The sequence below is a fragment of the Zosterops lateralis genome (genome assembly GCF_965231275.1).
Source record: "Zosterops lateralis genome assembly, chromosome: 24".
Classification (NCBI taxonomy): domain Eukaryota; kingdom Metazoa; phylum Chordata; class Aves; order Passeriformes; family Zosteropidae; genus Zosterops; species Zosterops lateralis.
Window position 1 is genome coordinate 3,844,985 of NC_139784.1, and position 15,893 is coordinate 3,860,877.

Sequence of the window (15,893 nt, forward strand, 5' to 3'; positions counted from 1 at the left end):
GGCGGGCTGGTGTGCCTCTGTCCCCCACAGCCCTCGGTGGGATCGAGGGCCAGATTCGGGCAGTTCTTGCCCAGACAGCACAGCTGCCCCTGCTGCCCACCCGGCCTGTGCTCTCGGGTGGTCCCGCTCGGTCCTCTGCTGCCCCCACAGCCGGTGGGCTCTGCTCGATGGCCGTGACTGCCCCGGCTGCACAGCCGGCCCCACACCGGGGGCTCAGCCCCAGGCACGATCCAGAGCCGGCTGCGTGGGAGGGGAACTGGCAGCCGGAGCTTCCTGCTGCGCATCCCAGCGCCCGGGGCCGGCGGTGACCCAACAGCTGCAGCAAAGCCAGAGCCTCAACTCCTGGGGCTTCGGGAGTGGGGCCAGGGCCTGGACGCTGCCATGGCACCCATGGCTTGAGGGTGCCCCAGACCCTCTGTCACTGGGCAGAGCCCTGGGCTGAGCTCAGCCACACAGTTGTGGCATCGGGTGTGACCCCACCATGAGCACCTTCCACCAGCTCCTTTGTGGAAAGGGGCTGTGAGGGCCTGCAGGACAGGCCTGCCCGGGCATGGTGTCCCCTGCCCACGGTGTCCCCTGCTCACGGTGTCCCCTGCTCACGGTGTCCCCTGCCCACGGTGCCCCCCTGCTCACGGTGTCCCCTGCCCACGGTTCCCCCCTGCCCACGGTGCCCCCCTGGCCGAGCACAGAGCCCGCGGCGCTGCCCGCTGGCACAGACCCGGCACCGCACGGGCTGAGTGGCCCTGCTGGACGGGCGCCAGTGTTGCTGCACTCGGGAGCCCGAGCAGCGCCTGGTGCGGGTTGCGGGGCGGGGCAGGGGCCGTGCCCGGTACCGGTACCGGTGCCCGCAGCGGGTGCAGGCGGAGCTCAGTGGCGCTGCCCCGCCAGCTGCCGGGGGTACCCGGTGCGCCCGCCGGGGGAGGCTCCCGGAGCCCCGGCCCCGCCGCGGGCCGGCCCCGCGCTGCCCCCGCCCCGCAGTGACGCAGCGGCGGCCCCGCCGCCCCGGGCGGGAGCTCCGGCGATTGGCGGCGCCCGGTGACGCGGGCCCGGCCCGCCCGGGGCGGCGGCGGGGCGGGAGGGAGGGAGGGAGGGCGGCGGGCCGGTCCCGTCGCGTCCCGGTGCCGTCCCGTCGGTGTCGCGGGGCGATGCCTTTCCCGGGCGGGCTGTGGTGGCTGCTCTGCTGTCGGCGGGGCTTCACGCTGCTGCGGCGGGACTACGGCGAGGCGGAGCGGGACGGGGACGGCGAGGCCGAGGAGGAGGAGGAGGCGTCCTTCGAGCTGCGCGCCCAGGGAGACCAGGTGGGGCCGAGGACAGACGGGCCGCCGGGTCGGGGTGTCCCGCCGGGGGCAGGGGCGGGTCGGTGCGGCGGGGGCGGGCGGGCACAGCCCCGGGAGGGCTCCGTGCGGAGGTCCCGGGCCCGCGGGCACGGCTGGGAGCCGCTGCCGGCCGGGTGTCGGTGGTGCTCCCGCCCCTGGGCCGCGCTGCCGCTCCCTGGACCGGGATACCGCGGCGGGACCCCGAGCTGTCCCCGCCGGAGCGGCCGGGCTGCCCCGGGAGCACGTGCGGGCCGCCCGGAGCGGGCCTGGATCTCCCTCTCCGGCTGCTTCCTCCTCTCGGGGGGGAAACGGAGCGGCGGAAACCGGTGCTTCCTCCGGCCGGGCTGCGTGTGCGGCGGCCGATAGCGCGGGCTGCGGGGGCACCCCCGGCTCCGGGGCCTCCCGTCTGTCCCGGCGGTTCCTGCACCGAGAGCAGTGGAGCTGAGCCCCAGCCCGGGCTGGGGGACGCAGGGGGGGGTGGCTGCCTGGCCCCGCTTGCCGTGGCCCCTCTCTCCTGCCGGGGCTGCAGCACGGCCCTGGCTGTGCAGGGCTGGGGGTAACCCTGCGCTGCCGGTGCCCTTTAGCAGCAGATCCCCTTTCCCAGCAGTGCCAGCCCCGTGGGACGGTGGGGACAGTGACAGGGCTGGAGCTGGGCCCTCTGGGAGCTGGTGGCAGTGCCAAGGGCACAACTATGTCAGGAACCGTCTTTGGGCTTCCCACATCCCATGGGCCGCTCTGGCTCCGAGCTGGCGTGGGCGGCTGGTGACGCCAGCTCCCCCGGGAGCACTTTGCTGTGGCCAGGGGGTCCTTGCAAACCCACAGCGTCGACCGCCCCTTGGTGGGAGCGTGGGAGCAGCTACCCTGGCCCTGCCGCCGCAGCTCCTTTCCTGTTTATTTATATCCCTGAGAAGGAGCCGGCTGCCACCGCTGCCTCCTCTGGACTGTCCTCCAGAAACTAGGCACTGCCTGCGTGCCTGCAGCCCTGAGGAGCGTGTGAGGCCCTCCCCAGCCTCGGCAGTGTCTGGAGGTGCTGGCCCTGTGCACGGGTGCCATCGTTATGTGACAGGTGCCCTTAATGCCACGGGTCAGTGGTGTCTGGCCCTGCCCCACAGCACAGCCATACCTGCAGCGGCTCCCCCCTCCCTGTCACTATTTTTAGCATCCGTCTCTTTTTCTTGGCGTTGCGTGCTCTGGCCTGTCGTGCCTCTAGCTGCCCTGTTGGGCTGCAGCTGGCAGGAGCTCCCGTGCATCTCCCAGGACAGCATTGCTGGTGCATCCATGTCCCCACACCCCACTCTGCTGGGCGCCCTGCCTGAGCCGGTGCCTGCCTGTGCCTGGGCTCTGCCTCGTGTCCCAGCATGTGTGCCAGGGCTGTCACGTGAGCGGCACTGTCCATGTCAAGTCGTGCTGCGTGAGGAGGAACTGACCCTGTCCTGCTGCAGGGCCAGGGACTTCCCAGTGCTGCGTCCCACCGCCGCGGGCAGGAAGTCAGCGGCCCCATTACAATGGGACTTTGTGCCGTAAGCGTATTACTCAGCACTGACCTTGTGCAATTCTGCACGGTATTCAGCCAGCTGGGTCAGCTGAGGACACATGGCCAGCGCGCCCGCCGGCTGCCCCCGCACCGGGGTGCCCCAGCTGCAGCCCTGGTTCTTGCTCTGATCTTGCGGGTTGCCAGGGCTCCTCTGCCCCGTGGCAGCAGGATGTGAGCCTGTCTCTCTGGGCCCAGAGCTGGGTTGATGAGGAGGCATTCAGTCATGGAGGGGGATGGCCAGGGGTGCCAGGTAATGATCATGTGGCTGAGATTTCTCCTTCCTCCCCAGGGATCCCTGGAGGTGAGCCTGAGCCAGCCCACCCGTAGCAGCAGTGGCTCGGAGCGGTGAGTGATTATCCCCTGCCTCCGTCCTGTATTGTGTCCCTTGTGTGGTGCTGCAGGAGCTGAGGGACTGGCATGTTGTGGGAGGTTGCCCTGGTGCTGGCGTGTGCTCTGCCCACAGAGGTAGCATCAGGCTGTGCTGCTCTGTCAGGTAGAGCAGGGAGTGGCAGAGCCGGGACTGCTGTGCTTGTCCCCATCTCTGGCGCATCCTCAGGCATGTCTCCATCCCCCTGCCATGCCAGATAGCTTAACTGCCGCAGGCTTAGCTGATGGGGCTGTGCATAACTCCTCCTGTGCCAGGAGGATCTGCCAGGCTGTGTCCACCAGCAGAGGCTGAGCCCTGGGGTGGTCGGTGCTGAGGAAGACGGGGTGCCAGGGCACAGGGGCCTGCTCTCTCCCTGTACTCGCAGTACTGACACTGCTGCCAACATTCCTTCCTGGTTGTTCATTTTCCGAATTCCTTGGCAGGGCCAAGACTGCAAACAGCTTATTTTTAGCCGGGGTCATTTGCACCCAGTGATTCTGCCGTGTTCCCACCGCAGGGCTGTGGGGTGCCCAGAGCCCCTTGGGACCCAGCTCATCCCAGCACCCTGCTCAGGGCCTGTGGCAGACCCCACGAGTACCTGAACTCAGCCCCGTGTTGTCCTCAGGTCCCTGCTTGTTGCAGAGGAGATGCGCAGCCTCATCGTGGAGAAGGGCCCAGGGCCAGTGGAGGATGACCCTGATGCTCTCGTGAAAGGTGGGATTATGTCCCAGCTGTGGCTGTTCCCATCCCAGAGGGATGGTCAGACCTGTGCAGACCCTTCCCTGTGCTGAGAAGCCCCTGGGGTGGATGTGAGTGAGGGCTGAGGGTTCCCTTTCTCAGGCTGGCTGCAGCGGGAGATGCGGGGCTGCATGAAGACCCCCTGGATCCGTCCTCGGAAGTACTGGTTCGTGCTGACACCTGACTCCCTGGACTACTACAGCAGCAACGAGAAGGGGGCCAGGCGCCTGGGCTCCCTGGTGCTCACCAGCCTCTGCTCCGTGCTCTGGCCAGACAAGCAGCTTTACAAGGAGACAGGTGAGGTGCCCATGCCCCTTGGCCAGGCTCCATCTTCCCAGCCGCTTGTGCTGTGTTACCCTCCCATCCCTGAGGGCTTCTTTTGCCCAGAGGAGAGGCTGTGCTGAGCCCTGGGGCACTGAGCCAGCCTGGCTGGGGTGCTGGTGGGCAGTGGGTGAGTGCGTCTGTCTCTTGCAGGCTACTGGAGCGTGACAGTGTTTGGCAGGAAGCACTGCTACCGCCTGTACACAGAACACCTCAACGAGGCCGTGCGCTGGGTGTGCGCTGTGCAGAAGGTCATTGACAGCAAAGCACCTGTCCAAACGCCCACCCAGCTGCTCATGCGTGATGTTGAGGTGAGCCCATGGCACCAGGCTGCCCGTGCCCACAGCTGTAAGCAGCACTGGGATGAATGTTTGGGGACTCACGTGCCCCAGGGTGGTGGTGGGGGTCAGTGCCAGGCACTCAGCCAGGTGACCCCTCGGCAGCTGCTGCCATTGCTTTGCCCCTCCAGGAGCACAGAGACAGCCCCGAGATTCTGGAGCAGATCTATCGCTGCAACCCCATCCTGCGCTACACCAGTGGCCCCCTCTACGCTCCCCTGCTGCCCTTCCCCTATGGCAGCCTGGACCAAAGTGGTGAGGGGCATGTGGGGGGCACAGAGCTGGGTCCTGCAGTCTGGGCTAGTAGGCGTGATGGCTGGGCTGGACACTGTGCAGGGCAGGTGGTCACTGGGCTGGGGCCTGGCTGGCCCTGGGTGTGAGGACAGTGCCCAGCTGGTGGCAGGGGGTCCTGGTGAGGACCACGGGGCTCTTAACCCTCATCCCATCCCACAGCCCCTGGCCCCCGCAGTTACACCACGCTGCGCGACGAGGCTGTGAAGCTCTTCAACTCGCTGCAGCAGCTGGAGTCAGAGCGGGACCCAGTGCCGCTGATGCAGGGTGTCCTGCAGACCTGCCTGGACCTGCCACCGCTGGTGGATGAGATCTACTGCCAGCTGGTGAAGCAGACTACGGAGCCGCCGGCGCCGGGCGGGCAGGGTGACCTGCACTACTGGCAGCTCCTCACCTGCATGAGCTGCACCTTCCTGCCCTCCCCGCCTGTCCTGCGCTTCCTGCACTTCCACCTGGACAGGTGAGTGCCAGGGGTGCTAGCTGTCACCAGGGAGCTCGCCAGGTGCTGGGTGCCCCTCAGATCAGTGCTACCCTGATTCTCCTGACATTTCTTGCAGGACAGAGAAACGTTTCCCTGCCTCAGAGATGGCCAAGTATGCCTGTTTCATCCGGGAGGCGTTGGGAAAGACGAAGGGGAGGGAGTGTGTGCCCTCCCTGGAGGAGATTCTGGTGCTGATGCAGCGGCAAGAGATGATCTGCACAGTGCACTGCCCTGGGGCGCCTGCCTGCAGTGTGGCCATCAGTTCCCACACCACAGCTGAGGAGGTGAGGGGTTATGGCTGTGCCAGGCGGGGGGCTGGGGACATTTTGGTGCGCAGGGTTGGGTGGGCAGCGTGCTACAGCAGATGAGCAGGGTCTCTCCCAGCTGAGCTATGGTGGAGAGGGGCCAGGGGCTGTCTGCCTTTGCCGACCATGACCTATCTGTGTCCCTTTGCAGCCCTGAGTGCCGTGGCCAGGAACACGTGGTCACCATCGGTTGCCTTTGTCTCGCCCAGGTGGCCCAGGAACTTGTGTCACGCCTGGGGCTGTCCCAGAGCCCCAACCTCTTTGCGCTCTACGAGCAGTCCCGGCGACGGGAGCAGCCAGTGGGCAGTGCCACACTGCTGGCTGATGTCCTCACCAGGTTTGAAAAGTAAATGTCCTGTTCTGCTGCCTATGGAGGAGAGGGGCTGGGGGGGCCACGGGTGGGAGGGGACAGAGACAATGTGGGGCACATCCACAAGCTGATGGAGCTGGTCCTGTCTGCTGCAGCCTGGCTGGAGAGGACCGGGAGCAGGACCCACCATGCCGGCTCTGCTTCAAGCACTACGGCTTCCTGGACACAGACAATGTCCCACGGGACAGCCTGGAGTTTGCCCTCCTCTTTGAGCAGGTGAGTGGCATGCTGGGGTGGCTGTGCCGTGCCGTGCCATGCCGTGGTGGCCGTGCCAGCTCACCCCACTCTCCTGCAGGCACACGAGATGGTGCTGCGGGGCTACGTGCCCACATCAGAGGAGACGCTGCAGACACTGGCAGCCCTGCGCCTGCAGAGTCTCAACAGCGACTTCTCCACCCACGCGCCCTTCCCGCGCCTGGAGGAGCTGTTCCCGCCCCACGTGCTGCACGCCCGCCTGCCGCCCCCGCCCCACCGGCCCCCCACCAAGTGCCGGGGGGCCCGGCTGCGGGCAGGGCTGCTGGCCGGCGGGCTCTGGGGTCAGGCGCTGGCCAAGCAACGGGCGGAGCGGGACCAGCGCCTGCGGGGCCGTCTGCGTGAGGAGGGGGCCAGCACCATGGCTGCCATTGTGGAGAAGTGGAAGCTGCTGCAGGGCATGGGCCGGCCCGAGGCCATGGCTGCCTACATGGCCTTGGTGCGGGAGTGGCCTGGCTTTGGCTCCACACTCTTTGATGTCGACCTGCACGTGGTGAGGCCCCGGCTGGGTGTGGTACAGGGGCAGCTCTGGCAGTGGGCAGCCCTGACACCCCTCTCTCCCTGCAGAGCCCAGTGGGCTGTGGGCCCCAGCGCCTGTGGCTGGGCATCGGGGCCAAGGCAGTGTCGCTGTACAAGCCCGGAGAGCCGGAGCCCTTGGACAGCTTCTGCTATGGCCGCATCTCCTCCTTTGGTGCCTCTGACAGCAGCACCTTCCGCCTCTCCGTGGAGGATCGAGACCTGCTCTTTGAGACCTCCCAGGTAAGGTGCTGCCATCCCTCCACTGTCCCCACTTGCCAAGGGTGCCCTGTACTGACCCCCTATGCCCCCTCTACCTGCAGGTGGAAGAGATTGCCCAGCTCCTCAACACGTACCTCGCCTCTGCGGGTACCCAGCGGCTGCCCCGGCCCCAGGAGCCTCCCTCCAGTCCCCCCACCTCGGAGCCCACTGTGCTGCCCCAGGGGCTCTGCACTGCAGCCGGGCCTTGGCAGCTCCGGCCACCAGTGGGCTCCTCCCACAGCTAGCCCTGCAGTTGGTGTGGCCACGCAGGTGCTCTGATGGCTGGCGTGGGAGGGCAGCCAAACCCAGCAGTGAGTGGCAGGTCTGTGCTGGCCCCCAGCTGCTCTAGAGAGCAGGGGGCCAGGGGGTCGTGCTGCCCCCACTGCCATTGCCTTTCTGGCTATTCCCTTAATTTATTTTGAGACGCCTGCGCGCCCCACGTCTCCCAGCACTTTCCCTGGTGGGCAGTGGGGCTGCCCCGCTGTGGTCCCCCACACTTCCCCCAGGCCTGTCCCCATCCCCTATACCCTGGTGCCTTTGCCTCCAGCACTTGTGTTGCCTGGCCACTCTGCTCGTGCCCTGGGGGCTTCACCCAGAGCAGAGGGTACCAAGCAGTAGTGCTGTGCCATCATCTGTCTGTCCGTCCTCTGGACCCACCCCTTCTGGAAAGCTGCGGGCGGCTTTGGGCCAAGCTGCCCCGGGGACCTGTGGGCTCCTCCTGCATGAGTGGCTGGGCTCTGTGGTGGCCCTGTGGCCAGGTTTATGTCACAGGGGGTGGCTGGTGGAGTGGCAGCTGGTACGGCCGGGGCTCAGCCCCTCAGTGTTGCCTCTGTAGAGTTTGTTGGTTCTGTCTTGGGATGGGGGGGTTGGTTGGTTGTTTTTCTAAATAAATGCACAAAGGAAAGGCTGGGCCTCCTGTCCTGGAGCGTGGGTTGACAGCGGGAGGCTGGGACAGTCGGATCCCTGGGGCAGCCAGGGCAGCAGGGCCTGGGACAGGCAGTGGGGAGGAGCAGCACAGTGTGTCCTTGGGGGCAGGGACTGCTGTCCCTCTGGTCATTGCCAGGCGACCTTTGGCATTTCACCAAGAGCACAGGCAGCTCCAGCTCCCGGGCAGCCCCTGGCACCGGCTGCCCCGGCGGGGGGAACTGCCTCGGCCATGGGGGCCGCTGCCAAAGAGGGTGGGAGCCCATGCTGCCACGGTGGCTGTATTTTTAGTTGCCTGCTCTGTGCCCCAAAGGGTAAGAGGAAAATGCTAATTTTCACCTTGGGCTGCCTGGGCTTGGGATGATTCCAGCACTGCCCCTTGTCCCCAGCCCACAGCTCAGCTCCCACAGGTCAGGACCAGAGCTGCTGTGTCCATATCCCCTGACACTGACACCTCAAGCCCATGTCCTTCCTGGTGTTGCTGTCCCCTGCCGTGGATCCTGAGTGGTGAGGGCACCCCCAGCCCCTCATGGCCCACCCCTGCACAGGGCCTCACTCCTGTAGAATATCCATGTGGGTGCAGTGTCTCTGCGGGCAGGGCGGTGCCGGTCCCAGCCCCGGTCAGCCGTGCCGGCAGGTCCTGCCAGTATTTCTGGCTCTGCTGCAGCAGTTGCCCAGTGCTGCCTGGGCCCCGTGGCAGTGCCAGCCAGGGCAGAGCTGGCCCTGCACACCCCAGGACATGCCAGTGAGCAGTGGTTATGGTGCTCCTGTGCCATGGGGCCAGCTGGCTGGCCAGACAAGGCAAGCTGCAGCCCCAGTCTCTGCATCTGGTCTTCCCTGCCTGGCTGTTCAATCTTGAGTCATGCAGGCAGCATCAGTGCAGGAACAGCCTTTATTAAAGCAAAATAACCTACAAAAATATAGATACAGCCCGTGCCCCAGGCCAGATCTGGCCAAGGAGGAACAAGGCTCCTGCCCAGGGCAAGGACTAGCTCAGCCACACGGAGCCTTTGGCCACGGGGGTTGTGTACACCCAAGGGGGCCAGGCCTGTTCCCAGCCCCAGGGTCACTCTCCTCCTCCTTCTAGCAAGTGTTGCTCCCACAGGCAGAGGTTCCCTCCCAGCAGAGCGTGCAGCTGCCCCAGTCCTGTCCTGGGCCAGGGCACACGGTGGGGCGGGGGCTGACCCCGCTGAGGAGCTGCAGGCTCCCCGCAGAGGAGCGCAGCGTGTGCGGCTCTGCCGCGCCAGGCAGCGCTGAGGGGTGACAAACGTGGGCACGGCAGGGACGAGCCCCGCCGGCGTGCGTGGGGGTGACCACGGGACCTTCCTGTCTCCTGGCGGGGCACTCACTGTTCCTGCGTGCCCCAGGAGATGTAGTCGGGGCGTGTGGCTGCGTGATACTCATCGATCAGCTGCTGCACGATCTCCCGGGAGTTGTCCAGCTCGTCGAAGTTGTCCTTGAAGATGTCCTCCTTGCGGAACTGCTCCAGGAAAGCCTCTCGCTTGCGCAGTTTGTCGTACTGCCGGCACGTCCGCTCAAACAGCTGGAGAGCAGCACGGGGTCAGGGGGGCCAGAGCTCCCCCAGAGACCCTTCCCAAGAGAAGGAACTTGGCCAGCAGCACTGATGGGAGGACCCTGCACCAGACCCGAGCCTTGCTGGGAGCCACCCACCCCCGTCCCTGGCTTTGTGACAGGCCCAGACTGAAGAGACACGAGGTCTGGGCTGCAGGGCCCGGCGTGGCCAGGGAAGGCACTCACCGAGGAGATGTTGGTGTGGTTTGCCATCATGAGCCCGCTGACGCGGTGAGCGGACGGCAGGTAAGGGGACTTGCGGGACAAAGCCACCTGGATGCTGGCAGGGCCCCAGGGGATGAAGTTGGCCAACTTCCTCTCCCGGATCCGCTGCAGACTCTTGTGAACCTGGTGGGACAAGAACAGCAAGGGGCAGTAGGGTGCAGGACAAACAGCTGGGCTGTAGCAGACCCAGGAGTCGTTCCTCACAGGAGGCACAGCCATGGGAAAGGTGGATTTCAGCATGACTGCAGCCTTTCCATGAGGCCAAAGCCTAAAGAGGAGCAATCTGAAGCCAGCTCTCAGGCACTGTGTAGTCTCACTCCAAGACCATGCTCTTCCCTGGGCCACACCACGGTCATCTGTACCTGAACAGCCATAGGAACTCACCTGTGTAGGATCCACCTCCCCCTGGATGATGTTGAGGATGGCAATGTAGCAGTGGTTGGTCTGCCTGTCTCGCCCTGTGGACACCATCACGTTTTTAGGCTGCAGCAACCTCCTCATCACATCCAGGACTGTGGTTTTCCTCACACTGGCCACCTGCACAGGCCAGCCAGGGGTCAGGGGGAGTAGGTGTGCTGCTCCCTGCCATCCTGCTGCCTGGTACACACACACTCAGGAGCAGGGGGCAGCTGGACAGAAATGCCCTCACCCTGGGAATGGAGTCACATGCAAAGCCACGTGCAAGACAGGGAGATCCCAACACCACACAACAGGCACAGCCAGGCCAAGAAACAGAGTGTCAATGGAGGCTCCAGCATTGGGGGCTGCCTGGCCCCCACCCTGCAGCACAGCAGGGGCTGGGCATGAAGCTCAGCTGAGAACAGAGGGACAGGGAACTGTTTTATGTTGTTGCTGTCAAACATGAGTCCTGTCCCATTGCCAGGCAGGGAGCAGTGGGGGTTCAACAGGAAAGGGGCTATCCCCCACTGCATGCCCTCCCTGCCTTGCCCAGCTTTGAGCCATGGGCAGCCTGGCCAGTGCCCTCCCTGAGTGCTGTTGGGGCTTTGCCCAGCTGTTACTGGCCAGGGTGACCACAGCCAGGGCCAGCGCCCAGACTGCCCACAGCAGGGACAGCTGGGTGAGGTGGCAGCCCCCTCCTGCACTGGTTGAGCCACTGGCTGAGCCCTGCTCACACTCCTCCCTTGGAGGACAGATCACACACTGATACCCTTTTCAGAGCCAGCAGTTTTTCAGATTTGCTTCTCTGAGAAACATCCTGAGGAAATGCACACAGGGAGAGGAGAAGAGCAGCTGTTAGTTCCTTCCGGACCGCAGTGGGCCAGTGCAGGTGAGCATCTCCCAAAATAGGACTGTCCCACTGGCACCAGGGGACTGAGGGGCACTGGTTAGGGACAAGCCAAACACAAGAAGCAGCACTTGAAGTGCAGAGGGGTGGCAAATTCACTCTCAGACACAGGCTGAGCTTCAGGAAGGGGCTGACACCTGTAGCCCACCATCAGTCACACTGAGCATTAGTGTTTGAACTCAAATTGCAGAAGCCAATGGCTCGTGGGGATGGCAGGACTGGCAGCATCACTCTCCTGGCCTTGCTCTCATCACTGCTAAGGGTGGCTTTTGCCAGTCCTGACCACGATGTTCTCAACAGCCACCCTGATGTATGCAGCAGGTAGCATCTGGCACAAGCACAACTGCCTGCTCACGTCTGATTCACTGCACACGCGGCAGTCACGTGGTGTGAGCACACGGGCCTGGGATTTGGGACGTGCAGTGACAGCTCATACCGAGACTAGACAGGGCTGACAGAGGCTGCAAGGTGAGTGTGGCAGCTCCTCTGCCCTTGGGGATGGGAAGGAGAGCCTGGGGCTGCCCCTTACCGACTGGTCGGTGGTGAGCGGCGTGTAGCCCGTCATGAGGAAGTGCAGGCGGGGCGTGGGGATCAGCGAGGCAATCAGCCCAATGAGGTCGTTGTTCATGTACCCGGGATACCTGAGTGTGGTGGTGCTGGCAGACATGATGGTGGAGACCTAGGGGAGAGCACAGGGTCAGGACAGGGTCGCAGAGCTTGTCAAAACCTGCCTCATGCAGCCATGCCAAGGGAAGCTGGGGCACCTGGAAGGGCACAGGACCCTCATTCACAGCTTCAAGCTGCCCACCCCTGAGCCCAGCCCATGAAGCAGGTTCAGACTAAACTGAACACTGCAGGGAAAACCCATGCTTGCTTCTCCTGAGGGAAAAGTCCTTCTCACCAGCTGGTTGATCTGCGAGAATGACGGGTTCTGGATGTGCAGCCGGTCTGTCGCGATCCGATTCAAGGCTGTGTTGTCCAGAACCACCTGCAAGAGAAATCTGTCTCTGTGAAGGGTCCCTGAGGCAGCTGAGGAAGGGCAATCCTGACCATGTGTCCCAGGGCACTGGTGGTCCAGCAGAGGCCCTGAGTGGAGCCCTCTGCACAAGTGGCAGACACTTGAAACCACAAGCTGACTCATCTGTGGCATGTAACTGACACCGTCAATGGAACCTCTTCCCTCCCTCCTGGCTGTGCTCCCCATGCTCTCAAAGAGCTCTACCCATGGGCCAGCACTGGGCAGCAGTGATAGTTCCAGCAGCTCCAGTGCAACTGCTCCTCCACTGCCCCATGCAGGGACCAGCTGGAAGGATGTGCAGTGTCTTGGCCAGACCTGATGGCAGGCTAAAGGTGCTGCCTGGCTGGGGATGTTGTGGGTGCTGCAAATGACACAGGTGTTGCATTCAGGTGTGCATTCCTACACAGAGGAAGCACAGCCAGTCCTCACTGCCTTGGGAAGATCTGCTGGATCCAAGGCAGAAATGCCAGGCAGCTCTGCAGGGGTTAGCGCCAGTGAGGGTCCCTGAGGCCACATCTGCTTGGCCCTTCTGTTTGGGGCTCATGCTGCACCTGGGGCTTGCAGGCACCCGGTGGGCTGCACCCCAGGATGGGCTGCAGTTCTGAGCTGTGGGGACAGGGCCATCCCCTCAGGGCTGGCTGCACCACGGGCCTCTTACCACACAGTCAGCATTCTGGGTCAGCCTCTTCAGTGTCAGCAGAGAGTTGTATGGCTGGACTACAACATCGCTCATCTCATCCTGGTTTGGGAACACTGAGTAGGTCTCCACCAGCTTCTTGGGATACCTAGTGAGAAGGGCACCATCTCAAGGGTTAACACCATCAAGCTGCACTCTCCCCTCCCACAAGCTGCCTTAGCAGTCTCCAGGGCTCAGGACAGGGTGAGTCACCAAAGCTGCAGCCAAAGTGGCTCCCAGGGAGGGAGAGAATGTGTCCCAGCAATGCCTACCCCAGCAGCACAGGAGCCGGCTGCCAGAGGAGCTACAGGGAGGCTGAGCCATCCACAGGCTGATTAAGCAGCTGCTCACAAGTCTTTTCAAGAGGATGCAAGCTGAAACAGGCCAGGATGGCAGCTCACAGCCTTCAGCCAGAGCCTCCCACCCTCCCCTGCACTGTCGGGTGTCCGCAGGCAGCTGCCTGATAAGGACGGCTGAGAGAAGGCAGAGCTTGGACAGAAGGAGTCCAGTTTCAGAGTCTCTGAAGTCCCCAGGCGTATCAGGAGCCAGCCTGCTGCAGGCAGCATGCCAGGGATTGCACAAGGCAGTGTTTGGGTGGGGGTGGTGGCTCTGAGTCAGCGCTCTCCTGCTCCTGCTCCAGGCAGGCTGCCCAGGCTGGGCCAGGCACTGCGGGGTGGGAAGGGGACAGGGCTGTGCTCACCTGTCATTCAGTCTCTCCAGGAGGTACGAGCCCAGCCCAGAGCCTGTTCCACCAGCAATGGAGTGGCAAAGCACAAACCCCTGGCAGGAAGCAGAAGGCAGGTGCTGAAGGTGAAGCTCAGCCCCAGAGCAGGCAGAAAATGTGTCACCCCCACAACCTCCAGCAGAGACCTGCCAGACAGGGCCAGAGCTCCTGGTGGCAGCTGGGAGCATGGATGCAGCAGAGACTGACCCCAGCTCCTCCAGACCCCAGCAGCAGCCTCAGCTCCTCAGGCCACTCCTGCCTACACAGTGGGATCTACATCTCTGCACACCCCACAAAGTGCAACAGCTGCTCAGGAGCATTTAGGATTCCTCGCACCCACAACAGAATTGGAGTAGCTCCAACGTCACTTCCAGGGCCCAGTCCATCAGAGGAAATGGAGCTGCATGTTCTCAGCTCTTTCCTGGGTCTCTCCTAGAATGACTGAGGGCAAGCTACCACTGCCTGACTCCAGGGCAGCTCCCACCTGCTCAGTTCCCACAACAGGCACTTGAATCTCCTGCCAGCTTGTTTTGGTGATGTTCTCCCTTCCCCTGCTGCCATGTCACAGCCTGACATGAACACCCGGCAGCCCTGTTTGTCTGCACACAGGGTACAGGTTCATGTGGACAGTGTAAAGAAAAATGCCCCACAGGCAAACAGTGAAAGAACTTGTGGGGCAGGCTGGCAGGTGGAGTGGGGATGGACAGACCTCCTGTCCCTAAATCCCCTCTCTACATGTTCTGTGCTCAGTCCCAGAAGCTCGCTGAGCAAGTCTGTGCCCACTAGAATGCTGAGCACAACCTTACAAAGAGCAACCTAGCCAGGAAAACACGAGGCAGGACCACCAGATCCAAATCCCTTGTTTACTTACTTCCAAACTGTCACTCCCATCAGCCTCTCTGTCTATTATGTCAAAAATATCTTCATGGATCTTCTCTCCCTGCAAGAGAGATGAGGACTGGTTTTGTTCCTTTCCCACAGAACATGGAGAAGAGCTGCTCAAGCTCAGTGTGAAGTCAAGTCAGACTGGCAGTGTGGTCCTGTGTCCAGGGTGCCACAGGGACATCAGTCCCTGACAGTGACAAGATGCTCTTCAGAAACTGGGACTGAGCTGACACAAGGGAGCCAGGACAAAGCCCCAGGGCTGAAGAGCTGCCCTGTGTCTGCCCCAGCAGCACTAGAGCTGGTACCTGCGAGAAGCCACTGGCCCAGTTGTTGCCAGCTCCTCCTCCGTGCTCGGACAGGTAGATGTTTTCTGGGTTGTAAAGGTTGGCATAAGGGGAGTTGAGGATGGAGTGGATGACACGGGGCTCCAGGTCCAGCAGCACGGCCCGGGGGATGTAGTGCTCATCATCTGCCTACAACGGGAGCAAGAGGATCTTGATGCTGCTGCAGCTCGGTGCCACTTCCCCTGCCAGAGCATCAGCCACCCCCTGGCTGCAGGTGAGCCCCACATGGTGAGAGGGAGGAGAGAGGCTGGTCCTGTGCAGCCTGTCCTCAATGCAGCATCTCTGTGCCCCAGAGCACTCCCAGCACAGGAGGGGGGGACTCTTGGTGCTTACATAAGACACTATCTATGGCAGCCACAGCCTCGTGCCTCTGCTCCGCCCCCACAGCGCTCCACTAACAGACCGGGAGCGCAGGCGGGAGCCCGGAGCGGGCTGTAAGCAGGAGCCTGGGCTGAGCCGCCGCTCCCACCTGCACGGTCAGGGCCCGCCCAGCCGTCCCTGTGCCCGCAGGGGCTGTGGAGTGGGCTGGATGGACACAGACAGCCCAGCTGCCCCTGCCCGGGCACGGAGCCCCGCAGGGACCAGGGCAGCACACTTGGCTCGGTGTGCCCCGCTCCACGCCTGGGGGCGCCGGTACCTGGTAAAAGAAGACGTCCTTGCGGTCGGTGCCCTCGGTGGCGAACTCTTCCACGATGCCCTCGGGGCTGATGCCGTGCTCGGCGCAGAGCTGCTTCCAGAACTCGAACCCGACTGCGGGGAGGGGCGGTCAGACTGGCCGGGCACCGGGACCGGGGCTGGGGCAGGGCCCGGAGCGCCCCGGTCCGCGGGCCCCGCCCCACTCGCTCCAAGCCCCGCCCCGTCCCGCCAGACCCCGCTAACGGGCCCCCCCCACAGCATCCCGACCCCGCCCGGTGCGCGCTCCCCCGGGCCCGCCACGGCCGTGGCGCGCTCACTCTGGTTGCCGCACTGGCCCAGCTGCAGGGTGATGATCTCCCGCGGCATCGCGGCCGAGGCTCCGCTGCGCTCCGCGCCCCGCCCGACTCCGGTACCGCCGCGTCTCCCGCCGGCGCCAACGGCAGTGCGCGTGCACACCGCTCACTTCCGGGGCAGCCCCGCGCACCTCCGCCCG

At 64.0% G+C, this 15,893-nt stretch overlaps 2 protein-coding genes across 3 annotated transcripts; one reads left to right on the forward strand and one right to left on the reverse strand.

Moving 5' to 3' along the window:
* Positions 1 to 1,113: 1,113 nt before the first annotated feature.
* PLEKHH3 (pleckstrin homology, MyTH4 and FERM domain containing H3) lies at positions 1,114 to 7,994 on the forward strand. 2 transcript variants are annotated; one of them, XM_083877689.1, is made up of 13 exons: positions 1,114 to 1,298; positions 3,140 to 3,195; positions 3,843 to 3,931; positions 4,058 to 4,252; positions 4,430 to 4,587; positions 4,746 to 4,869; positions 5,068 to 5,365; positions 5,463 to 5,670; positions 5,901 to 6,037; positions 6,157 to 6,277; positions 6,357 to 6,806; positions 6,881 to 7,072; positions 7,153 to 7,994. In XM_083877689.1, exons 1-13 carry the CDS (start codon positions 1,146 to 1,148, stop codon positions 7,333 to 7,335), a joined length of 2,364 nt encoding a protein of 787 aa, XP_083733815.1. In that variant the 5' UTR covers positions 1,114 to 1,145; the 3' UTR covers positions 7,336 to 7,994. The 2 variants fall into 2 exon arrangements, with proteins under 2 accessions (XP_083733815.1, XP_083733816.1); XM_083877690.1 differs by having other exon boundaries at positions 6,357 to 6,803.
* Positions 7,995 to 8,888: 894 nt separating this feature from the next.
* Positions 8,889 to 15,835, reverse strand: TUBG1 (tubulin gamma 1). Its single transcript, XM_083877743.1, has 11 exons — positions 15,718 to 15,835; positions 15,402 to 15,514; positions 14,726 to 14,893; positions 14,407 to 14,475; positions 13,512 to 13,591; positions 12,794 to 12,920; positions 12,019 to 12,105; positions 11,647 to 11,796; positions 10,196 to 10,348; positions 9,773 to 9,934; positions 8,889 to 9,557 (listed from the first exon to the last, which is right to left on the reverse strand). The coding sequence occupies exons 1-11, from the start codon at positions 15,764 to 15,766 to the stop codon at positions 9,360 to 9,362; spliced, it is 1,356 nt and encodes a 451-aa protein (XP_083733869.1). The 5' UTR covers positions 15,767 to 15,835; the 3' UTR covers positions 8,889 to 9,359.
* Positions 15,836 to 15,893: the final 58 nt, after the last annotated feature.

Bases quoted from the DNA above. Each gene is read 5' to 3' on its own strand.
- PLEKHH3 (XM_083877689.1), top strand. From the start codon at position 1,146: ATGCCTTTCCCGGGCGGGCTGTGGTGGCTGCTCTGCTGTCGGCGGGGC. The intron at 4,253-4,429 runs GTGAGGTGCCCA...TGTCTCTTGCAG, and splicing joins GCAGCTTTACAAGGAGACAG to GCTACTGGAGCGTGACAGTG. The intron at 6,278-6,356 runs GTGAGTGGCATG...ACTCTCCTGCAG, and splicing joins TTGCCCTCCTCTTTGAGCAG to GCACACGAGATGGTGCTGCG.
- TUBG1 (XM_083877743.1), bottom strand. From the start codon at position 15,766: ATGCCGCGGGAGATCATCACCCTGCAGCTGGGCCAGTGCGGCAACCAG. The intron at 13,592-14,406 runs GTAAGTAAACAA...GCTTCCTGCCAG, and splicing joins ATGGGAGTGACAGTTTGGAA to GGGTTTGTGCTTTGCCACTC. The intron at 12,921-13,511 runs GTGAGCACAGCC...CCTTCTCACTAG, and splicing joins CTGGAGAGACTGAATGACAG to GTATCCCAAGAAGCTGGTGG.